The sequence below is a fragment of the Oncorhynchus keta genome, chromosome 10 (assembly GCF_023373465.1).
Source record: "Oncorhynchus keta strain PuntledgeMale-10-30-2019 chromosome 10, Oket_V2, whole genome shotgun sequence".
NCBI lineage: Eukaryota > Metazoa > Chordata > Actinopteri > Salmoniformes > Salmonidae > Oncorhynchus > Oncorhynchus keta.
The window spans coordinates 51,874,111-51,897,789 of record NC_068430.1 but is presented as its reverse complement, the minus strand read 5'-3'; the positions used below and the strand labels follow the sequence as shown (position 1 = coordinate 51,897,789).

The following is a 23,679-nucleotide window of genomic DNA, read 5'->3' as shown; positions in this document are numbered from 1 at the left end:
GTGAAAGCCCTTCCCACTAATGAGATGGCAACCAGCACAGATGTAACACATACCGACTAACAAGGTGACACCAATTGGTGCGCCCTACGTGCTCAAACTCCAAACATAAATAGAAAAAACAAAACCTGTAACATATGAGACCAACACTTACCATATTGGTTTATATTTTTGTTCAGTATACTTCTGGCCCACAGTCAAGCTGAAGATTTGATCATCAGAATTATTTTTACTGATCAATAGGACCTTGAAATGAAGACATATATTACGTTTTGGAAGTGGATATTCAGCCAGAAGATTGTGATTAAGGTAAAATAGGAATTGGTTAAGTTCAGGATCATGTTTACAATAAATGTTGAGTGATAGGATAAGTGTTACATTTATAAGATTAGGGATAGGGATCTGTCAGCTGAATGTACACTGTCCGACACTTTCCAATGTCCTGACTCAACACTCGAATAAGAAAAAGTTAACTTTGAGCTCACCATGAACCTCCAACTCCTTTGAAGCATAACCACAAATGTTATGAGTGGGCCACCTTGACCATCACCACAGACCACAAAGATGAGACTGAACTCCATATTCGACAGTATCCTCAGGTGACCATGTCAAATAATGGGTTTGGGAGTAGGGAGATACTCTGAACTCCCTTAATCTGCCATCTAGCCATCGTCGGCAGTAATTATACCTACACATTCTGACTGTACTGTAGTGGAACCAAGCTACACAATTCACTTCCTGGATGCAGGATTATTGCTCCCTGAAAAGAAACTTCAGTAAACAAGTGTCATCATACCGTAATTATGAGGGTAGTTTCACTGTATTGGATCAACTACGATAAGATAAAACTGTATCCTGGCAATACTGTAGTGACTCTCAAACATTGACTTGGTAAGATAAGATGTAATAAATCTATTAGATCATAAAGATCTCAGTTTTTACAATGTGGAGAAAAAGCCATCAGTCTTTTAACAAAACAAATCATTACATTTTTTATTGATTTTATTTTCCATACATTTGCAAGTTTAAGATCAACATTAAATAGGTTTTGGATACTGGGTGGAGGAATTCCATCTACTCATCCCTTATTTCTGTACCTGTCACCCCACATATTCATCCACCCTGTGAAATAAAAGTAATCAAATCTTCTGGAATAGAAAACAAGTTGGACACACACATACAAATTCTGGAATGAACAAATACCCAACTCCATGAAAAAAACACGGTCATTTCATACAGTATAGTCTTGAATCACTTGTGCGGATTGTGCCTTATTGCCTTTTAAATGGCGGTGAAAAAGCCAAGCAAAAACCCAGTTAACACCTAATGTCCCACATCCTTCATCACACCTCAAATCTTTACAATACATTGAAAGCATATCAAACCAAAACCAATCTTTGCACTGAATCGACTCATCCTTTGTTCTCTGACCCTTTTCTTTTTAGTCGCGCTCCGTCTTCCAGTCGTGTTGTCTATTTTACAAAAGTGTTCCTGAAAAATAAATACAAATATTTCCAAGACTGTAGTTGTTTGTGACCCAAATATCACCTTTGTTAAGTCCTCTGCTACGTGCTTATACAGAAGCTCTTCTCTCCTCAGGTTTTTTTCACCATAATAAATATTTCTATATCATTCTTCATTTGATGTCCATTGTTACAAGTGGTGCGGTGATTATGGACAAAATAAATACATAAATACAAAAGGAATAAATACATTAATATTTGTTCATAAATAAATACATATTTATCACAGATACATATTAACCCCCTGTTGAGTTTCATAATGTTCATTTCTCTGAATGTCCTCAGAGCCTCCACACTCACAAAGCTAAAAATGGACCAGTCTTTGACTCCAGACAGAAAATACCCAGAAACAAATGTAAAATGTAATTGTATTGTAACCTGTGGCGCACCACTTATATTGTATTACGTCTTACTCCTTTGTTCTTTACTGTAAAGGGAATAGTGAATGGATAACACCTCCTTTAATCCCTCATCAGCCCACCTATCACCATGACTTTTCAAACCATGTGAAAACTCAATGTTTCTCTTTGAAAAAAAGTCAAACTTGAAGTTTCGAAATAAGATTTTTTGTTGTTGACCAAATTGATTTCCGACTCACACTGACTGGGATTCAGTTCTGTTGCTCTGAAGGAGTTGGAGGAGTGCTTTTTAGGACAGTTTTGACACTGGGCTCTTGATACAGTGCAGGGGATGGAAAAGGAGAAAGGGTCTGGGCCGAGGACAACGCTAGGAGCCGTCTTCCTCAGGATGTCCCGGGGCATAGTATCCCGCCAGTTGCCTGAAGCGCGGCCCCCAGTCGCTGAGGTAGGAGAAATCCTGATCAGATGTGGTGGACAAGGTGTGGATGGAGCTGAGAGAGAGGGCCGGCGAGCTGTTTCCCTCGAAGGCGTACGTCTGGAATGAGTCGTAGGGCGGCACCGACAGGTCGCCATCTGTCTGCTCCACCTTCTTGCGGATGTAGCCCTTGAAGAGGGAGAAGTCGGCCGCCTCCCCGTCACCACTCATCCGCCCCTGAATCCACTGGGGCAGCGTGCGTAGTTCAGGGCCTGACTCGGACGAGCTACCCTTGGTCTCTGGAAAGTCAAAGAGGTTGCGCAGGGTACTCATGTCGTAGGCCTGCGTGTCCTGCTCGCCGCCACCCTCGTCGTTGTACTTGATGACATTGTCGCGCATGTCCTCCTCATCCTCCGACATGCTCTGGCCCTTGCGGTGACGCTTCAGGGTCAGGATTAGCAGCACCAGGACTGCAGAGGTGGAGAAAGAGCATGGGATTAGGGATTAAGGGGTTTAGGGATTAGCCGCATCGACAGTGGGGAAGTCAGAGCCTAGGATGTGTGTCTGTGCTGTGCAGAAGTTGTGAGCCAAAGCTCTGGATTATTATCTGGAGTTGCCAGTGAACATTTGGAGAAACTCTCAGAGAGTAGCTGGTAGAGAGTAATTTCACGTCATGAAGCGAAGACTAATGAATTATACGAATGAACAAAAACATCTGCCCTTTTGTAAAGATTCTCTCAAGCACAAAGGGGAATAACACAAGACGAATGAAGAATATTGGATTGTGCAAATGGTGGGTGGCTAATGAAATTACAACAGCCTTTTTTGTATTTATTAGCAAAAAGTTTGCCCTTTCCTTTTCCATCTCTGGTTTTCCAATTTTGATTTCACCCCAAAAAAGACAGCAAATTGAAGCTTAAATGATGAAGGGTAACATTTCCAATGCATGGGCATTGATTCTCCACCAGTGCACAAAGCAAAATTCCTAATTGCTCGCCCAGAAATATGTTTTCAAATGCTTAATAGAGGCTGATCTGTTCATCAATACTTATTCAAGTGAGACATGCTGCATTAGAACCAGACAGAAATTTAGAGCAGAGCTCTACTGTTTTGGCGTCCACCAACAGAGGGTTTAATGACAGAAAAATTAAGTCTGAATTAAAAAGGAAAACAACTGAGATGGATCACTTAATAGTCTAATGAGGCGGAGGAAAAACAAAAGCTGTGTCCCATCCCAATAAATCAATCAGGGCTTTAATCCAAGCTTACTTATTTTAATTACTGCCTGATTAGAAAACTACCACTTAGCTGTAGCCACCCTTCTCCAGACATATGGTTATTCCAGAGGGGCTCTGATTGATTAATTAATTAAAACTTCCTGTCTACCACTTACCAAACTAAATGTCAGCGCTATGACAACACCAATCTTCACTAATCTAGTCTTCATCAAATGTGGAAATAAAAATATAATGACGATATGAATATTCAAACAATGTAGATCATGACTATTTTGGACTAATATGACGATTAATATGTATATCACTACTATTACCATTACTATTATTATTGGGATTGAAGCCATTACCGTTCCACGCGGCATGAGGTTGATATGCTATCACCTCCATCGTTGAACATTGACTAATCTAGCATGTGATGATGGCCATCAGTGGGTCAGCTCACTAATGACTTTCATTAACAGTGCATTCAGAAAGTATTCACACCCCTTGACTTTTTCCACATTTTGTTGTATTACAGCGTGAATTTTAAATTGTTAATTTTAGATTTTGTGTCACTGGCCTACAATAAATACCCATATTGTCAAAGTGGAATTATGTTTTTAGAAAGTTTGAAAAAAATAATTAAAAACAAAAAGCTGATATGTCTAGAGTCAATAAGTATTCATTGAATATCCCTTTGACCATGATGAAGTTATTAATACAATGTTGGATGGAGTATCAATACACCTAAGCAATGAAGTGAAACTACAAAAAATGTCAAATAAATTACCTGAAAATAGAGTGTTATGTTTGGGACAAATCCAACACAACACATCACTGTGGTACCCCTCTTCATATTTTCAAGCATGGTGGTGGCTGTATCATGTTATGGGTATGCTTGTCTTCGGCAAAGACTTGGGAGATTACAGTCATGCCAGCAAAATCACTACAGTAAATACTACAGTAAAGTCTGCAAAAAATCTACAATGAATATTATAGTATGCTATAGTCATGTCTGCAACAACACTACATTGAATACTATAGTATATAAATATAGTAATAATACAGTATTTAGACCATAGTATACTATAGTAGATTTTTCATGTGAGTTAGTTGTAATGTGTAACATGTTTGAACTAGGACCACAATAAAAATACATGAAACGTTTTTAGTTATTCTCAACAAATTTCTAAATTCATCGTATCCAAATTTGTGGTTGTATTGTGTTTTTATATAGTCAAATAAAAACAATCACTCAGGTGATGCTACAGTGTGGAGTATATTATTCTACAGTATACTACACAATTCTATAGTAAGCAATACACGATCGAGGGGGAACCTTAGAGGAAATTCCTGGCATGAGCTCCCCAAGGACATCCCGTTCAAATCAAAACAACATCGACAAAGCTAGCAGGTAGCAGTAAAGCTAACTAGGAGTCCCAATCGACCTAAAACTTCTAAAGTAAGCACTACGTGTTTGAGAGTTAGTACAGTGTGTACTATAGTATTCTACACATTATACAACAATGTTCTAAGGTAAACACTACATGATCAAGGAATACTACAGTTTGTAGTATAGTACTCTACAACATCCTATAGTAAGCACTACACGATCGAGGGGGATACTACAGTGTGTTGTATAGTATTATGTTTTATCTTAGTGGAAATGGAAAATCAGAGGGAATTCATTGGCTGCTTCATTCTTGTTAAAGAGATATGAATTCAATCTTTCAATGTTACTGTTATTTGCAGTGTTACAGTGACGGTAATATAACACATCATCTCCAAAGTCACATTCTGCATGTTATGCATGGCATAATGCACAGCCTATGATATGTCCTGCGTACATGTTGTACCTGCCCTCTTAACATGTGGCTGCTCCTCTGTGTACAGAGTGCTCCGATAAGAGGTCCAGACAAGACGAGCAATTTACCCTTGGGCTGCGCCAAACCACATGAGCCAAGGAGTTCATCACAGCAGATGGGGTGTAATTGGTACGGATGTGCGCAGATTCCTCGCCGCGCCAAAATGGATTCAACACGTCACCCACTAAATTAACTGATGGAGGGATTGTTTGTTTGTTGCTAATTAGAGAGAAATGTGTTTTCATTTCGCTCATCATGCCACAATCTAATACAGTGCTTGGGTACCTCCGGAGAGCTGGGTTATCCCCCCAACCACACTCACAAACACGTACAGATCAACAGGCGAGTTGGTGGGAGTCATTTTGTTTGTTGTGTGTGTGTGTCTAGGCTCTCTGCGTGGTTATTTAGGGTGTGTGTGTGTGTGTGTGTGTGTGTGTGTGTGTGTGTGTGTGTGTGTGTGTGTGTGTGTGTGTTTGCGCTCATTGTGTGTGTTCTGTGGGTGGATCGTTGGGAAGTCAAGGCTGACACACAGGTAAGTCAGTCGTTTGGCTCCAATCCCTATCGCCCATTAACACACAAGGTGGCTGTTAAACACACGCTGTCCGTTCTCATTCCCTTGAGCCCAGTTCAGCTCAGCTCTCTCCCAGCCCAGGACCTCCACTATAATTGGCAATACCTCAGTGGTCTTAGAGCTGCTTAGAGCACTAGCCACTTAATATAGGTGTTGTTTCCATTTTCTACCAATGAATATCAATCAGTCAATATTAATTTGTGTGTATCTGACATTACTTGAACTGCGATCTTTTCAAATGGGTGAAAATCAGCCAAGGTATTGGCAGAATTACACTGCAAACAGTAAATGGGAGTTTAATGATGACAGATATCAATGTTTTTTTAATTTCATCTTAGGCTACTCACCACCTGCTTCACCGAACATACGCCACATCATATTTTATATCTAATTTTCCTTTAAACAATGGGACATTTTATGGACAGCTAGTTTTTGAAGACAGGAACTTTACTGAGATAGCAGGCTTAGGGTAAGTGGCACTTCAATTGAGTTAATTTAGGAAGTACACTGATATTCCAATTCGACATTTAAATGCATTGGGGAAAACTGGAATTAAAAGGTCTGTTTTAATTCCTGACTTTAAATGACCCTTTGAGGTGGTACAGCTATAGTACCACAAAACACAGTACTTTTTAACCACTGCTTTTTATAGTTAAGCTTGCCTGCTTCAGGTTTGTACATCATCTTAACGTTTTGGTTGAGGGCCAAAAGGCATTTGAAATCGAATCAAATCAAATTATAGTCGTCACATGCACCGAATACAACATGTGTAAACCTTACAGTGAAAGTCTTACTTACGAGCCCCTAACCAACAATGCAGTTTAAAAATATATATATAAATACGAATAAGAATAAAAAATAAAAGTAACAAGTAATTAAGGAGCAGCAGTAAAACAACAATAGCGAGACTATATACAGGGGGGTACCGGTACAGAGTCAATGTGGAGGCTATATACAGGGGGGTGCCGGTACAGAGTCAATGTGGAGGATATATACAGGGGGGTACCGGTACAGAGTCAATGTGCGGGGGCACTGGTTAGTTGAGGTAATTGAGGTAATATGTACATGTAGGTAGAGTTATTAAAGTGACTATGCATAGTCTGGGTAGGCATTTGATTAGATGTTCAGGAGACTTATGGCTTGGGGGTAGAAGCTGTTAAGAAGCCTCTTGGACCTAGACTTGGCGCTCCAGTACCACTTGCCGTGCGGTAGCAGAGAGGACAGTCTATGACTTGGGTGGCTGGAGTCTTTGACAATATTTAGGGCCTTCCTCTGGCACCGCCTGGTATAGAGGTCCTGGATGGCTGGAAGCTTTGCCCCAGTGATGAACTGGGCCGTTTGCACTACCCTCTGTAGTGCCTTGCGGTCAGAGGCTGAGCAGTTGCCATACCAGGCAGTGATGTAAAAACCCCAATTAATAAAATATAGGTTCATTTTGAAGCTTACTACGCTTAAGTTAATAAAGACATTACATCAAAACTACCCTAAAAACAATACTACCTCCCTGATTCAGAGACGCTGGATGAACCAAAGTAAATTCCAAATGGCACCCTATTCTCTAGTGCACTACTTGACCAGAGCACTCTGGGCCCTGGAATAGGGTGCCATTTGGGTTGAAACCTCAGCCTGTTCATCAGTCATTCAAAACAAATGAGATGTGAAACACATATTAGCAAAGTAAGAAAAAAATAAACTGACGATGACGTGCACAGCTTTCGTTTCTACCGCAGCCAAAATAGGAACGTTTTGCTAGTATTGACGAGGCAAGAATTTAAAGCGACTCATTAAACTTTCAAAGATGACAACACAAAATCTTCTCTCGCCTAGCACTCCTGCTGAGAGTGTGTGTGTGTGAATGCTGGTATCTGAGAACGTCTGGAACGCCTTGTCTATTTTAAAAAGAGATGTGAGTGCTGGGGCAGCTCCCCCCTCCCACCTTCTTTCTACTAGGCCTCCCACTCTCACCATTCAGTTCCCCCTCCCCAACTATTGTATGTACTATCCACTTGGGGGAAAAAATCTCATGAAAGGGGATTGAGAGTTGCCCAACTGCAATGTCACAAATATGGAAAATTGTGACAGAAAATAGAAAACAAATCATAGATACATGACATTCATGAATGAAGGACACATCTGTAGATGTAGACTGTACTTTGGTGTTACAGTCCCTATACTGTATTATTCACATTGTTTTGAATTATTCCCATTTACTCATATATGCCATGTACTTATACCTGTATTCCCTGTACTGTATACATTTGTCTACTTCTCTCCTGTTTTAAAACAAAAACATTGTTCTGTGTCCTGATAGACCCCCATCAGATCATGCAGAGCAGATGCCTTTCCTTTATTAATGGCAGTTGTAAACATAGTTAATCCTATGTTTACCGAAAAAAAATCTGTATCCTTCAATTTGATCCTATCTCCAGATTGTGTCTTTACAGTTTACTTATTCCACCAGAAGGGCGGTTTCATTAATTTGTGACTCAGTAAATATTTCAAAAAAATATCCCAACAAGTGTGCAATTTATTTAGTCCAAAAACCGTACAAGCAGACGAACAGGTCAACATGCCGTTAGTTTTAAATAGTTGCTTTACCCAAAAGTGCTCACTTATTTTGGAGCTAAAACAGATGATTGCAGACGTAGATTCAAATAACATTTTTCCCTTTCCAAATACTTTGACTTCCTACAGTGCCAAATGGACGGGGTTGCACTTTTACGACTATGCTGTTGGTTATTTTATGCCAGACAGGCTCAATCAAGCGCAGCTAAATTTGAAGGAACTCAGTTCAATTTTCACTTTTGTTCCATACTTACCAATGAGTATGAGCATGCAAACCAGTAGGGCTATGAGGGCCCCGGGACTGAGTGAGGTGCTAATGGCGTAGGCGGTGGCATTGCAGGACTGGATGGTGCCCTCCGGGTCACAGCCACACACGTGGATGGTCAAGGTGCCCGTGGAGCTCAGGGCGGGAGGCCCGCTATCCACTACCAGGATAGGCAGAAGGTAGACGTTCTGCTCGTGGCGGTTGAAGCCTGAGCGCTGTGTCCGGATTCCCGCAGTATTGTCTGGAACAAAGAGATATTATACCAGTGGCCTGTCATACCTTCATAACTATCTGCTGTTGGCGGTGGAAGCCCAAGCGCTGGGTTCAAATCCCTGCAGGGTTATCTGTAACATAGAGACATAATACTGTATATGAGATAATACTAGAGTGGCCTAGGCCATAGACCTTCATAACGTGGCGGTTGAATTGCCGTCATGCATAGTCATGTTGCCGATATGCCAATGTCCATTATAGTGTTCCAATTTTATAGTCCCACACAGGTAGACAAGTCAGAGAACAAGATAATTCTGTAAAGAAATGTGGTGCTACCTGGGAAATAGATTTGCGCAAATAGGTACTTGACAAGAAGCTGCCACGTGGGGAATTGTATGTGGCTCATTTCATCTAGTTTTCTCTTGTTCTTAATACCACACATTGTTTTGATGTTTTTGAATGATGTCCTGTCTATGATAATATGGCTAAAATTCGCTAGTTAGCTAACCAAGAACTGTAACTGTCTATTCATCACACATTCTTTTTAGTCAAATGTAACCAAGGGGAGAAAATTGGAGGATGCCAAATTTGAACTAAAACCTAACTGGTGCATGGCCTCTCAGAGAGACATATACAATACATACAGCATCAGGCGTTGACAAATATAGTCAGAATATCTAGTGTGGATGGATTTGTATATAAGACGCTAGACAATTCATCACTGGAGGCATATATCACTGTCATCGATGCAGCTAGAGCACTTCTCTGTCACAGGCAGGCAGTACACTCTTCCTATAACCATGGCTGTTTGTGTACGGGAACTTTGCGGAGTATAATGTCTGTGACATTGACCCTCTGACTTTGACTCGGCATCCTATTTCATAAGTATGCCTTTCTGAATGGACAGAAGAGGCATGCAGTAATCTTAGGTTCTCTCGTCGTTGAATTGTAACTTTCCGAAAGACATTTTCATAATCACCTTGAAATGGCTAAAATGGTAGTTCCCTAGTAATTTCAATATTCATTTCACTTTGAGATTCATTGACAAAAGCGTTAAGAAATGACCAATGGTGTTAAATTACTTGAGGTAAGTACCAGAAAGTATCCATACCATCTTAAACCCATTGAAAATAAAGGGACGTTTCATTGCACTAATAGGTGCGTTGACAAGTGCGTTCTAAACTGTGTATTTTTTTAGATATTTTATGAGGCGACAGGGGAATGTATGAGCTAATTATGCGTGTTTTATTGGAGTCGTTTTTTTATTGAATGTCATGTTAATTTACATGAATCAGATTAGTAAATTAAAAATTGACTTATTAACAGTAACAAAAACTCTGACAAAATCTGACAAAACAAAACACACTTATTTTACAAGCTTTATAACAAATGTTCCCTACCGCGACTATAAAGTCAATAAGTAAAGCAAGACGTCACTTTTGCGACACCTGTAGACCTTTTATCCTTCAATGGCCAAGATTAGCTTCGCAGACTTCCAAAAATAATCACTAAAAAGTTTTGAGGAATGAAAATAAGTGCCTGTTTGTCTTTAACGTGTCAAAGCACGAAAACAGAATGGAAAGTGAAGCCGTGATGGTGAAAAGAGAAAGTGACAGATCCAATCTGACAGGTTGACAAATGTGTCCATGAAAACTGAAGAACAGTGGAAAAAATAGGTGGGAGGATAAAAGGTCTGAGCCACTGTGTCTCTGTGTGAGAGCATGCATACTGCTGAGCACATTGTGTGTGTGTGTGTGTGTGTGTGTATTTATGTGCGTGTGTGTGTGATGCCAGCATATAGGTTTGTCTGTGTGTATATACGTGTGTGATTAGTTCAAATAGCCTTCAAATGCATGTGCATTTGTGTGCTTGTCTGTGTCTCTGCGTATATGCATGAGTCTGTGTGTGTATGTGGGCGGAGGGGTGAGTCGACTCATGCAGACGCTGAGCCCGTGTTTCCCAGTACCCAGGCCCCCCTGCCCAGGCATGTGACTGCGCTACACCAGGCCACGCCACAGCCTCCTCTGACATTTGCCTGGCTCGCTCCTCTGACATTTTCACCATGTCAGATCAATCTTGATTAGGCCACGCGTCACATCCACTTAGGTACCCATTTCCAAAGAGGGATTTGCTTGCTAACATGTCATCCCGCTTGGCTCCATGGAGTCAGCGTTTTGCAACAACAACAAAAAGAAAAAGGTTTGGGTCCACTGCAAAGTCGCCACTAGAAAATGGATGTCCTTACATTGTGTTTCATAAGGTAGGGGCACTAATATTAATTAAGCAGAACAGTATGTCCATATACTGCACCATATGACACATACTTTTCCAGCTACACATATTTCACAGTATATTTAATAACCTTTCATGCTACACAGTTTGACTCATTCATATCACATATGACAGACACAGTATACTCTAACAGCTCCACTCACGCACGGGCAGCTTAAAGATCCTCTGAGGCATTGCACAGGGATGTCCAGATTCATCCCTCAAAATGACCTTCAGAGTCGCTCTGTAAGAACTGTATGACCTCTGACCTATAACTTTTGACCTCTTACCTTTGACATCCCACAGGGTGAAGTGGCGGTTGTTGGTGGCCTCCGGTGCCAGGGTGAAGTAGTAGCGGTGGCCCAACTGCGGCTCGTCCCTATCCACCACGCTGATAGAGTGAATGAGCTGCCAGAGAGGAAGGAAATCAAGACACGAGGATGACTTTACACGAGCCACCATTCCTATCCCAGCCATCCCTTAACCTCAAGACAGCCCCGCAATGAAAATTCATACCTCCTCATTCTATTTCATTGAAGCCAGCATTGAAGCGCTAGTTGATAAATTACGTTTTCACATTTATTCAGTGTGCCACGGACTGATGAGTAGAGTAGCACATGGAAGGAAATATGGGGCACTTTATGGTTAACCAAATTAGCTGCAGATATTCAATTAACTGACTATCTAAAACAACAGATGGGTCTCTTTATAGAGGGGAAAGGGGGATTGAAATAAGGGGACACATCAGGCAATCCTCCTACAATCCAACGTTCAGTTCTCATTATACGCTTGTCAACAGGCTCGTACAGTTCTGGATTTATTACACACACACACACACACACACACTGACAGAGAGAGAGAGAGAGAGAGTAAAGGGGATCCACACACATATGCATGCATCTCTCGATGTTCACACTCAGACAAATTGTTCCTAACAGTAACACTTTTAAAGATGATTAAAGCTAAAGATTTGGAGAGCCGTGTGTGAGGACATGATTCCCTTTTCTGGACTTGGAAGGATTCTCTATAAGATAAGTCTTGTGAGAATAAATCAAGAAGTTACAACTTGTTTTAAAACATCTTCGGGATCGGTGTCCCTTCCACGGGATGGTTGAGCTAATGTAGGCTAATGCGATTAGCATCAGGTTGTAAGTAACAAGAACATTTCCCAGGACATAGACATATCTGATATTAGCAGAAAGCTTAAATTCTTATTAATCTAACTGTACTGTCCAATTTACAGTAGCTATTACAGTGAAATAATACCGCGCTATTGCTTGAGGGGAGTGCACATTTTGAACATGAAAAGTTATTAATAAACAAATTAGGCACATTTGGGCAGTCTTGATACAACATTTTGAACAGAAATACAATGGTTCATTGGATCAGTCTAAAACGTTGCACATACACTGCTGCCATCTATTGGCCAACATCTAAATTGCACCTGGGCTGCAATAATACATTATGGCCTTCCTCTTGCATTTCAAAGAAGATTTTCTTTTTTTACAAATGAACAATTCATTTTGTTTCTGTATTATCTTTTACCAGATCTATTGTGTTGTATTCTACTACATTACTTTCACATTTCTATAAACCTCAGTGTTTCCTTTCAAATGGTACCAATAACATGCATATCCTTGCTTCAGGGCCTGAGCCTTGCTGCTGGTGATTCTTTGATCCACCTCTACACAGACGACACCCCATTCTGTATACTTCTGGCCCTTCTTTGGTCACTGTGTTAACTAACCTCCAGACGAGCTTCAATGCCATACAACTCTCCTTCCGCGGCCTCCAACTGCTCTTAAATGCAAGTAAAACTAAATGCTTGCTCTTCAACCGATCGCTGCCCACACCTGCCCGCCTGCCCAGCATCACTACTCTGCATGGTTCTGACTTAGAATATGTGGACAACTACAAATACCTAGGGTGTCTGGTTAGACTGGAAACTCTCCTTCCAGATTCACATCAAGCATCTCCAATCCAAAATTAAATCTAGAATCAGTTTCCTATTTCGCAAACAAAGCCTCCTTCACTCATGCTGCCAAACATACCCTCGTAAAACTGACCATCCTACCGATGGTCAGTTTTACAAAATAGCCCCCAACACTCTACTCAACAAATTGGATGCCGTCTATCCCAGTGCCATCATTTTTGTCACCAAAGCCACATATACTACCCACCACTGCGACCTGTACACTCTCGTAGGCTGGCCCTCGCTGTTGTAAGTGCTGTTATTGTAAAGTGGAAACGTCTAGGAGCAACAACGCCTCAGACATAAGTGGTGGGTCACAGAATGGGACCACCGAGTGCTGAAGCGCGTAGCGTATAAAAATGATTCTGTTCTCGGTTGCAACACTCACTGCCGAGTTCCAAACTGCCTCTAGAAGCAATGTCAGCACAAGAACTGTTTGTCAGGAGCTTCATGAAATGGGTTTCCATAGCCGCACACAAGCCTAAGATCACCATGAGCAATGCCAAGCATCGGCTGGAGCGGTGTAAAGCTCCATGGAAATGCATTCTCTGGAGTGACGAATCACGTTTCACCATTTGACAATCCGATGGACGAATCTGAGTTTGGCGGACGCCAGGAGAACATTACCTACCCCAATGGATAGTTCCAACTGTAAAGTTTGGTGGATGAGGAATAATGGTCTAGGGATGTTTTTTTATGGTTTGGGCTAGGCCCCTTAGTTCTTGTGAAGGGAAATCTTAACACAACAGCATACACTTACATTCTAGACCATACTGTGTTTCCAACTTGGTGTCAACAGTTTGGGGAAGGCCCGTTCCTGTTTCAGCATGAAAATGCCCCCGTACACAAAGGGAGGTGCATATAGAAATGGTTTAACGAAATCAGTGTGAAAGAACTTGACTGACCCGCATAGAGCCTGACCTCAACCCCATTGAACACCTTTGGGATCCATTGGAACGCCGATTGCGAGCCAGGCCTCATCTCCCAACGCCAGTGCCCAACCTCACTATTGCTCTTGTGGCTGAATGGAAACAAGTCCCAGCATCTAGTGGAAAGCCTTCCCAGAAGAGTGGAGGCTGTTATAGCAGCAAATGGGGGACCAACTCCATATTAATGCGCATGAGTGTGGAATGAAATGTTCGACGATCAGGTGTCCACATACCTTTAGTAATGTAGTGAATTTTCCATAACCCAAAATATTTTTGTTTCAGCTGTTTGAAGCTGGTGTAAAAAACCATACTATTTTCTATACTTTTTTGTATTATAGCTACTATTTTTTATTATTGTCACTGTTGTTTTCAGAATTGTGTGTATCACTTTGCTTTGGCAACATTAACCTTTTTATTCATTCAATTAAAGCATATTGAATGAGAGCAAGTGTTTATTGAGCAGCTCCATCAAGCACAATCACCTAATTAGATTTCTATCTAACAGTACCCCATCTGACCCTTTACATCTATAAACACCCTTGGAAAGCACGAGGGATCGTTTTTTTCCAAAACTAGCATATATACCCTGGGGCCAGGGTACAGGGTAAAGGTCCAGAGAATGTGTCTTGCTTTCCCATTTGTGAAGGTAATCTGCCACTTCAGTGGGCAACCAGGGAGACTTTAAGAGGGGAGACTGACGTTCAGCCGTGTCAAGGTAAGATACAAGAACCTCAAAGCGTTGCAAAGGGGTTCACAATCATTAGGGGTAGGTTAGAATTAAATAAAACATTATTTAAGTGAATACTTGTAAAATGACTCATTGTCCGAGACAAATGGTTGGAAAATTGTGGAGGGTTGTTAAATCAAGACAGTGTATGTGTCTTTCAGGTTATATGTGCATGTTAATCAGCAAAAACTGGTTGAATGTCATTTTAGTGAGTTAAAAAATTATTCAGTCAATCTCGGATGCAACACGTAAAATACTGTTGCAAATCTGCCTGTCTGCTTGTCATATTGTCAATTTGCATGCTGTGTGTGTGGGGGGGAATCTGTTATGTGTGCATATATATGTGTGCGTGTGTATCTGTATGTGTGTGACTGTGCACATGCTTCTGTCTGTGCGAGTCGATGTGATTGCGGATTTGAGCATGTTTTTGTGAGCATGAGCCCCCATGTGTGTGTATGTGGCAATGTGTGTTTCAGAGGGACCTCGCATTATTCATCTCACTTGTACTGTCCCAGGGGAGGACTGAGCCCTGGTGATCTGTCACACTGACCCACTAGCTGGGCTTTGAGAAGGCTATGTTGAGTTGACAGGCACCTCTACCCGGGGCCTTACTCAGTATTTGCTTCTCCGCCCCGCCTTTTCCTGCACACACAGCACTATATGATATCTGTCTATTTGCATCTAGTCTGGAAAATGCCACAGGGTCGATGAGGGGGATCGACACAGGCCTGAGACTTGTTTAACGTGTCAATCCGAAAAGGGCAGACAAGGAGAATGTGCCAGATTTGGGGGTAGGTTCAAAAATGGAAAGACACAGATGTTGAGGGGGTGGAATGTGGAGGAATTACAGAACAAGGAGGCTGTATAACGGTTTGAATGATTCAACTTGTCACGTCTCATCATTACCTATAGTAAAATATGGTACCGGAAATTGCAACAAAAGCTTTGGATGCCTTCTCACGATCTTAAATCATTTTGAATAAGCAAGTGAACCAGCACATCTCAGCTATGAGAGAAATTGTATTTATTTATTTTTTATTTAACCTTTATTTAACTAGGCAAGTCAGTTAAGAACAAATTCTTATTTACAATGACGGCCTACCAAAAGGCAAAAGGCCTTCTGTGGGGACGGGGGCTGGGATTAAAAATACAAATAAATTAAATAAAAATATAGGACAAAAAACACATCACAACACTACATAAAGAGAGACCCAAGACAACAACATAGCATGGCAGCAACACAAGATGACAACAACATGGTAGCAACACAACATGGCAGCAGCACAGGGTACAAACATTATTGGGCACAGACAACAGCACAAAGAGCAAGAAGATAGAGACAACAATACATTACAAAAAGCAGCCACAAGTGTCAGTAAGAGTGTCCATGATTGAGTCTTTGAATGAAGAGATTGAGAAAAAAACTATGCAGTTTGAGTGTTTGTTGCAGCTTGTTCCAGTCACTAGCTGCAGCAAACTGAAAAGACGAGAGACCCAGGGATGTGTGTGCTTTGGGGACCTTTAACAGAATGTGACTGTCAGAATGGGTATTGTATGTGGAGGATGAGGACTGCAGTAGATATCTCAGATAGGGGGGAGTGAGGCCAAAGATGGTTTTGTAAATAAGCATCAACCTGTGGGTCTTGCGACAGGTATTTAGAAAATGTATTTTATTTTATTTCACCTTTATTTAACCAGGTAGGCTAGTTGAGAACAAGTTCTCATTTACAACTGCGACCTGGCCAAGATGAAGAAGTGCGTGCGACAAAAACAACACAGAGTTACACATGGGATAAACAAACGTACAGTCAATAACACAAAATAAAAATATATGTACAGTGTGGGCAAATGTAATAAGATTAGGGAGGTAAGGCAATAAATAGGCCAAAGAGGAGAAATAATTACAATTTTGCATTAACACTGGAGTGATAGATGTGCAGATGATGATGTGCAAGTAGAGATACTGGGGTGCAAAAAGTAAATAAATAACAATATGGGGATGAGGTAGTTGGGTGTGCTATTTACAGATGGGCTGTGTACAGGTACAGCTGCTCTGACAGCTGATGCTTAAAGTTAGCGAGGGAGATATGTCTATAGCTTCAGTGATTTTTGCTATTTGTTCCAGTCATTGGCAGCAGAGAACTGGGAGGATAGGCGGACAAACAAGGTGTTGGCTTTGGGGATGACCAGTGAAATATATCTGCTGGAGCGCGTGCTAAGGGTGGGTGTTGCTATGGTGACCAGTGAGCTGAGATAAGGCGGGGCTTTACCTAGCAAAGACTTATAGATGAACTGGAGCTAGTGGGTTTGGCGTCGAAAATGAAGCGAGGGCCAGCCAACGAGAGCATACAGGTCGCAGTGGTGGGTAGTATATCCTGTTAGGTTAGGGGGCAGCACATGTCACTTTTTGATGAATTATTCAGACAATGAAATTCTCCAGTTGGAACCTTATTGATGATATATGTTAAAACATCCTCAATATTGATTACAGACATGTTTTGACTTGTTTCTACGACCTGTAATGGAACTCTTTGAGGTTTTGCCATGGATGAAATAGTCGCGCCTCCATGAAGATGGCTTACTGGGCTGAACACGCTAACAACAGGTGGCTAAATGATGGCCTTCAGGGAACTTTATGGAAAAAATCACTCATTTATTGTTGAACTGGGATTCCTGGGAGTGCCTTCTGATGAAGATCATCAAAGAAAGGTAAGTGAATATTTATAGTGTTTTTTCTAACTAATGTTGACTCCAAGATGGCGGAATTGTCTAATTGTTTATAAGCAGGTACTGAGCGCCGATCTCAGATTATGCTTTTTCCATAAAGTTTAAAAGAAATCTGGCACAGTGGTTGCAGAGAGGATCAGTCTATCTTTAATTCTGCGAATAACACTTGCATCTTTTATCAATGTTTATTATGAGTATTTCTGGGAAAATCACTGGATGTTTTGGAATTAAAATATTACTGCACGTAACGCGTCAATGTAAACTGAGATTTTTGGATGTCCATATAAATATGCACATTATCGAACAAAACATACATGTATTGTGTAACATGATGTCCTATGAGTGTCATCCGATGAAGATCATCAAAGGTTAGTGATTAATTTTATCTATATTTCTGCTCTTTGTGACTCCTCTCTTTGGCTGGAAAATGGCTGTGTGTGTTTTTGTGACTTGACTATGACCTAACATAATCATATGTGGTGCTTTCGCTGTAAATCATTTTTGAAATCGGACACCATGGGTAGATTAACAAGATGTTTATCTTTCATTTGCTGTATTGGACTTGTTAATGTGTGAAAGTTACATATTTATAAAAAATATTTTTGAATTTCGCACGCTGCCTTTTCAACGGAATGTTGAGGTGGGGTTCCGCTAGCGGAACGCTTGGGCTAGACAGGATATGGGGCTTTGGTGACAAAACTGATGGTACTGTGATAGACTGCATCCAATATGCTGAGTAGAGTGTTGGGAACTATTTTGTAAATGTCATCACATATAATTAGTAGATTTGGATAGAAGTTTCTAAAACTGTTTTAATGATGTCTGTGAGTATAACATAACTCACATGGCAGGCAAAAACCTGCCAGAAAAAAATCCAACCAGGAAGTGGGAAATATGTGGTTTGTAGTTTTTCAAGTTATCGCCTATCGAATATACAGTGTCTATGGGGTCATATTGCACTTCCTAAGGCTTCCACTAGTTTTCAATAGAGTTTAGAGCCTTCTTTGAGGCTTCTACTATGAAGGGGGAGAGAATGAGAGCTGTTTCAACCAGGTGTCTGGCAGAGTTCCATGAGCTCAGTCTCGCGTGCGCCCGTGAGAGTTATCTGCGTTCCATTGCATTTCCAAAGACAAAGGAATTGTCCGGTTGAAACATCATTGAAGATTTATGATAAAAACATCCTAAAGATTGATTCTATACATCGTTTGACATGTTTCTACGAAATGTAATATAACTTTTTGGACTTTTCGACGGATCTTTCGCCTGGACTTGGAGGTATTTGGACATAAATTATGGACTTTATCGAACAAAGCAAACATTTATTGTGGAACTGGGATTCCTGGGAGTGCATTCTGATGAAGATCATCAAGGGTATATGTTTTTTGTGACACCTCTCCTTTGGAAAATGGCTGTATGTTTTTCTGTGGCTAGGTGCTGACCTAACATAAACGCAAGGTGTGCTTTCGCCATAAAGTCTTTTTGAAATCTGACACAGCGGTTGCATTTAGGAGAAGTTTATCTATATTCCATGAATAAACTGTATCTTTTACAATGTTTATTATGAGTATTTCTGTAATTTGATATGGCGCTCTGCACTTTCACCGGATGTTTGTTTGAAACAATGCATTTCTGAACATAACACACCAATTTCAAATGAGGTTTTTGGACATAAAGATTAACTTTATAAAAAAAACACACATTTATTGTGAGTGTCATCTGATGAAGATCATCAAAGGTTAGTGATCAATTTAATCGCAATTTCTGACTTTTGTGAGGGCTCTCTTTGGCTGGAAAATGGCTTTATGGTTTTCTGTGACTAGGTGCTGACCTAACATAATCATTTGGTGAGCTTTTGCCTTAAAGCCTATTTGAAGTCAGACACTGTGGCTGGATTTACAAGAAGTTTATTTTTAAAATGGTGTAAAATACTTGTATGTTTGATTAATTTTAATGATGGGATTTCTGTTGTTTTGAATTTGGCGCTCTGCAATTTCACTGGCTGTTGGCGAGGTGGGATGCTAAGGTCTCACATATCCCAGAGATGTTGGTGGCAACGTTGAGAGACTAATTTATAGAAAGGTGGATTTTCAAAAGTAGAAACTCTAATTGTTTAGGCACAGACCTACAGGCTTTTACGGTTACAGAAGTCAACAAACGAGAGTGCCTGGAGCCTGGGAATAGGTGTGGTGCTGGGGGCTACAGGGCCTGGGTTAACCTCTACATCGCCAGGGGAACAGAGGAGGAGTAGGATAAGGGTTTGGGGACAGAGAATTAAAAATAGCAGATTTCTGGGCGTGGTGGAATAGATTCAGGGTGTATTGTACAGGCAAGGGTATGGTAGGATGTGAGTACAGTGGAGGTAAACCTAGGCATTGAGTGACGATGAGAGCAGTAGGTAGTGTCCCTGGAGGCACCAGTTAAGCCAGGTGAGGGGCATTCTTCTTACCAAACCACATGACCTTTGTTTTGGAGGTGTTCAGAACAAGGTTAATGGCAGAGAAAGCTTGTTGGACATAAACTTCTTATGGTATAGGGGACGCTTGCGTCCCACTTGGCCAAAAGCCAGGGAAAATGCAGTGCGGCAAATTCAAATAAAATGATATAAAAATCAAACTTTCATTATGTCAAGCCAGGACAGATCGTTTCACTGAGCAGCCATTACGAACACAGGCTGTAAAACAGTGATCAATTAGGTCATTACAGAATACACCAGACTGATACCTATCAGGATTATTTGTGAGGATAACATTGAGGAGAGTAGCCTTTTCTGGGTGTTTGGGGTAACACCTTGTGGGATTGGTAATAATCTGAGAAAGATTTAGGGAGTCCCATTGCCTTAGAACTTGGTCAGGTGGTTTAAGCATGTCCCAGTTTAGGTCACCTAGCAGGTCAAATTCAGACGTGTAAGTGTAAGGGGCCAGGAGAGAGCTTAGGGCAGGTAGGGTACAGGCCTCTGCTGATGGAGGACGATAACACCCAGCAACAGTCAACGAAGAGCTATTTGAAAGTTTATTGCTTAAAACCAGCAAATCAAATTGTTTGGGGACAGTCTTTGTGGAGACAACCGAGCACTGAAGGTGATCCTTGGTAAAGATTGCCACTCCCCCACCTTTGGAAGATATGTCTTGCCGATAAAGGTTATAACCAGAAAGGTTAACATCAGTATTCAAAACACTCTTTCTTAACCACGTCTCAGTAATGACCAACACATCTGGATTGGAGCTGAGAACCGACACTTTCAATTGATGCATTTTAGGTAATAAGCTTCTTGTGTTAACATGCCGAAAACCCAGGCATTTACGAGAGCAGAAATCAGTGAAACAGATATCAGAGCACAAGTCAGAATTGGGGCTAGCAACTGTAGATGGGCCATTTCCAGATATCATCAACAGTAAAGCAATCAAGGCACGGCAGAGGATAGTGATCTATCTCTCTCTCTCAATCCTGGGCGATCCAAGATGAGCCTTCGAATATGTAAATTCAGAAGGAACCTACAGTGAATCCCAGGAAGAGTAGCTGCCGCATAAGGAACAGCTAATAGAGATTCTAATACGGTAAGCGACGACAGTTGTATGTAGCCTACGTGTCACCAATGTGTTTCTTTGACCCCTTACTGTATTCAGAAAGCCATACAGTTGAACGAGTCCCTTCATAGTGACCTAAAGGACAGACATAAACACCCACAAATAAATAGCAGAAAAGCAATTTGCCATAATCTGCGCCTGTGTCACACAACTGGCATTAACTTTGCTCTCGAGCTAAAGCTGCTTATTCTCTGTCACCTAAAGTTGCATCTCAAATGCCACTCTATTCTGGACACTCTACATTGTGAACTACTTTTGTCCATGGGGGCGGGTCAAATGTAGTGCAATTACAGGGGGTACCATTTGGGACAGAACCCTAAGTCCTTTATTTACATCTCAGCCATTTTCTTTGCCTGATTTATCTTGCCTTTAAACACAAACAAATATGCCATGTTGCCAGCTCCTCAAATTTTCACTGCGGTGCCACCAAACTTGAGTCACAAAACTCACACGCTGACAAGGCATGGGTGATAGGCATGCCATATACACACTTAATGAAAATCCCCTAATGAGGTTGTGTGGGCCATACTGAGCTGACAGATGCTGGTATGACAGAGTTCCTGGGCTGAAAGTGGAAATATGGTGGTGTGTGTGTTGATAGGCTTAAAGGGGATATTTCGAGCAAATTAAGTGTCCACTGTGTAGGACTGTGTAGACACCATATAGGATGGCAGTACATGTTTTGTTATGCCATGGTAAACCTGCATGACTAGTACAGAGAGGAAAATAAAGTCGAATGATGACTATCTAGAAAATGACTATCTAGAATACCCTACAAAGTTAGCACAAGTGGAAACATTGCAACCAGCTATTCCAGAAACTATTGACGGAAAATAAATACAGTCATTGACCTTACACATTTCTTAGAGGCCATAAAGTAATTGCATGTACTGAAGGCAGAGCAGACAGAATCATGGCCAAAGTGCAGATATCAAATGTTTAGCTAGTACTCCAGGTGTAAGAAACATTTAGGCAATTATGCTCACTTCTGAGAGGCTGTGCTCTATCCAACTTAGCCAGCTGATAAATAGTGTTCTCGGGAACGGTAACAAAATTCAAGCTAATTTAACACGCAAACAACCACTGCCCTTCCGCACCTCCAGGCTCTGCCTTTGGCTGTCTAATTTGTTGAATAAATAACAGGTTTCTGGCTGTGCATCACTGACACTAGGCATGAGCTTTATATCCAAGTAAATATCATGACCCAATGGTAATACTGTAATACCCAGTGCAGAGAGGGTTCCTTAAGGAGGATTAAGATACTGTAAGGCCTTGTTATAATTGTGTCTATTTTTTTATCAGGAAACTATGAGTGGGTCATACATTGCCCTTTGAAAAAACATGTGTTTTTTTGGCAGAACTACCTTTTAGCATTTGGTGTGCAGCTGATTTTAGCCAAAACATGAAAGTATTCAACGTTTATTTCCTTACTCAACAAATCCTCTTAGAATAAGCTATTTCTTCACAGCAATATACTGTAAATGTACAGTATGTCATTCTGGTAATTCATGAATGGGTTGATGTATTGATTCATGCTCCCCAGCAGGACTAAGAGTGAAAGGAACATGGCATCTAAGAGACATTTGCACGTATTGTAAAATGGTTCAGAAGTAGAGTGAAACAAAATGGGGCAAAAAAAAAAACATAGAACCCGATTCAGACTTAGGAAATCTATTCCTTTTTCAGTAGCGGTGCGTTGGTTAAATCACTGGGGAAGTAAAAAAGCCATATTACACCTTATGTTCTGATATAACCCATTCGTTCATACACCACCGTGATATACAATAAGACCGAGACAACAAAAAGACAGTCACACAGTGGCGAAATAAATAAATAAATAATAATAATATTATTATTTATTAATTTAATAAATACATTTATTATTATATTAATCAAAATAAATTCAACTTCACATTACGTTTGTTTCATCACAAAACTGGAGAGCAACCTCTGTCTCGTGAAGTCCACAAAGCAAATATTGATTGTAACAAACAGTTACATGTCCTACAGCAATGTCAAGCAAGTTAATATTTTTTCGACAGTTTACTAAACAACTACCGATTTAGAACCACAGAGTTACCGCAAGGCAGCACAAAGACAACAGGAGCACTGCCTCCGCTATTCCAGCAACATCTCAACATAAACATTTAAACATCATAAAATACAAACTTAAAGATACCAAAAACAATGTCGTCCAATCAATGTTCCTAAATATCATGTGGCTATCCAAGGTACTGATTTCTCTCTGTGTGTGCGTGCATCCGTGCAAATAATTATTAGTTGAAAGCCAATGCCAGCCTCCTCTCTTTCATGTAGACAAAACAGTCTATGGCTCTGTCATACAGTATGCTTTTTGTTGTCATAGCTAAAATGTTTGCTAGCCTAACTACTTTACATAGGCAACAATGAACCAGAAAAGTTAGCTAGCTAGTTAACATGAGCCTACTAGGCTACAGCTTGGCTTCATATTGAACTTCAA

At 40.8% G+C, this 23,679-nt stretch overlaps 1 protein-coding gene across 2 annotated transcripts in view; it reads right to left on the bottom strand.

Annotated features, from left to right (window-relative positions):
• Positions 1-927: 927 nt before the first annotated feature.
• Positions 928-23,679, bottom strand: part of LOC118389370 (cadherin-22-like) — a 287,048-nt gene continuing 264,296 nt past the window's right edge. Inside the window, exons 12-14 of one of the 2 annotated variants that reach the window (XM_052527250.1) lie at positions 11,552-11,669; positions 8,767-9,018; positions 928-2,764 (exon numbers count right to left, since the gene is read on the bottom strand). In XM_052527250.1, the coding sequence (XP_052383210.1) occupies positions 2,247-2,764; positions 8,767-9,018; positions 11,552-11,669 (888 nt within the window). In that variant the 3' untranslated portion in view covers positions 928-2,246. The remainder of the gene's footprint in view (positions 2,765-8,766; positions 9,019-11,551; positions 11,670-23,679) is intronic. The other variant, XM_052527251.1, reaches the window with a different exon arrangement.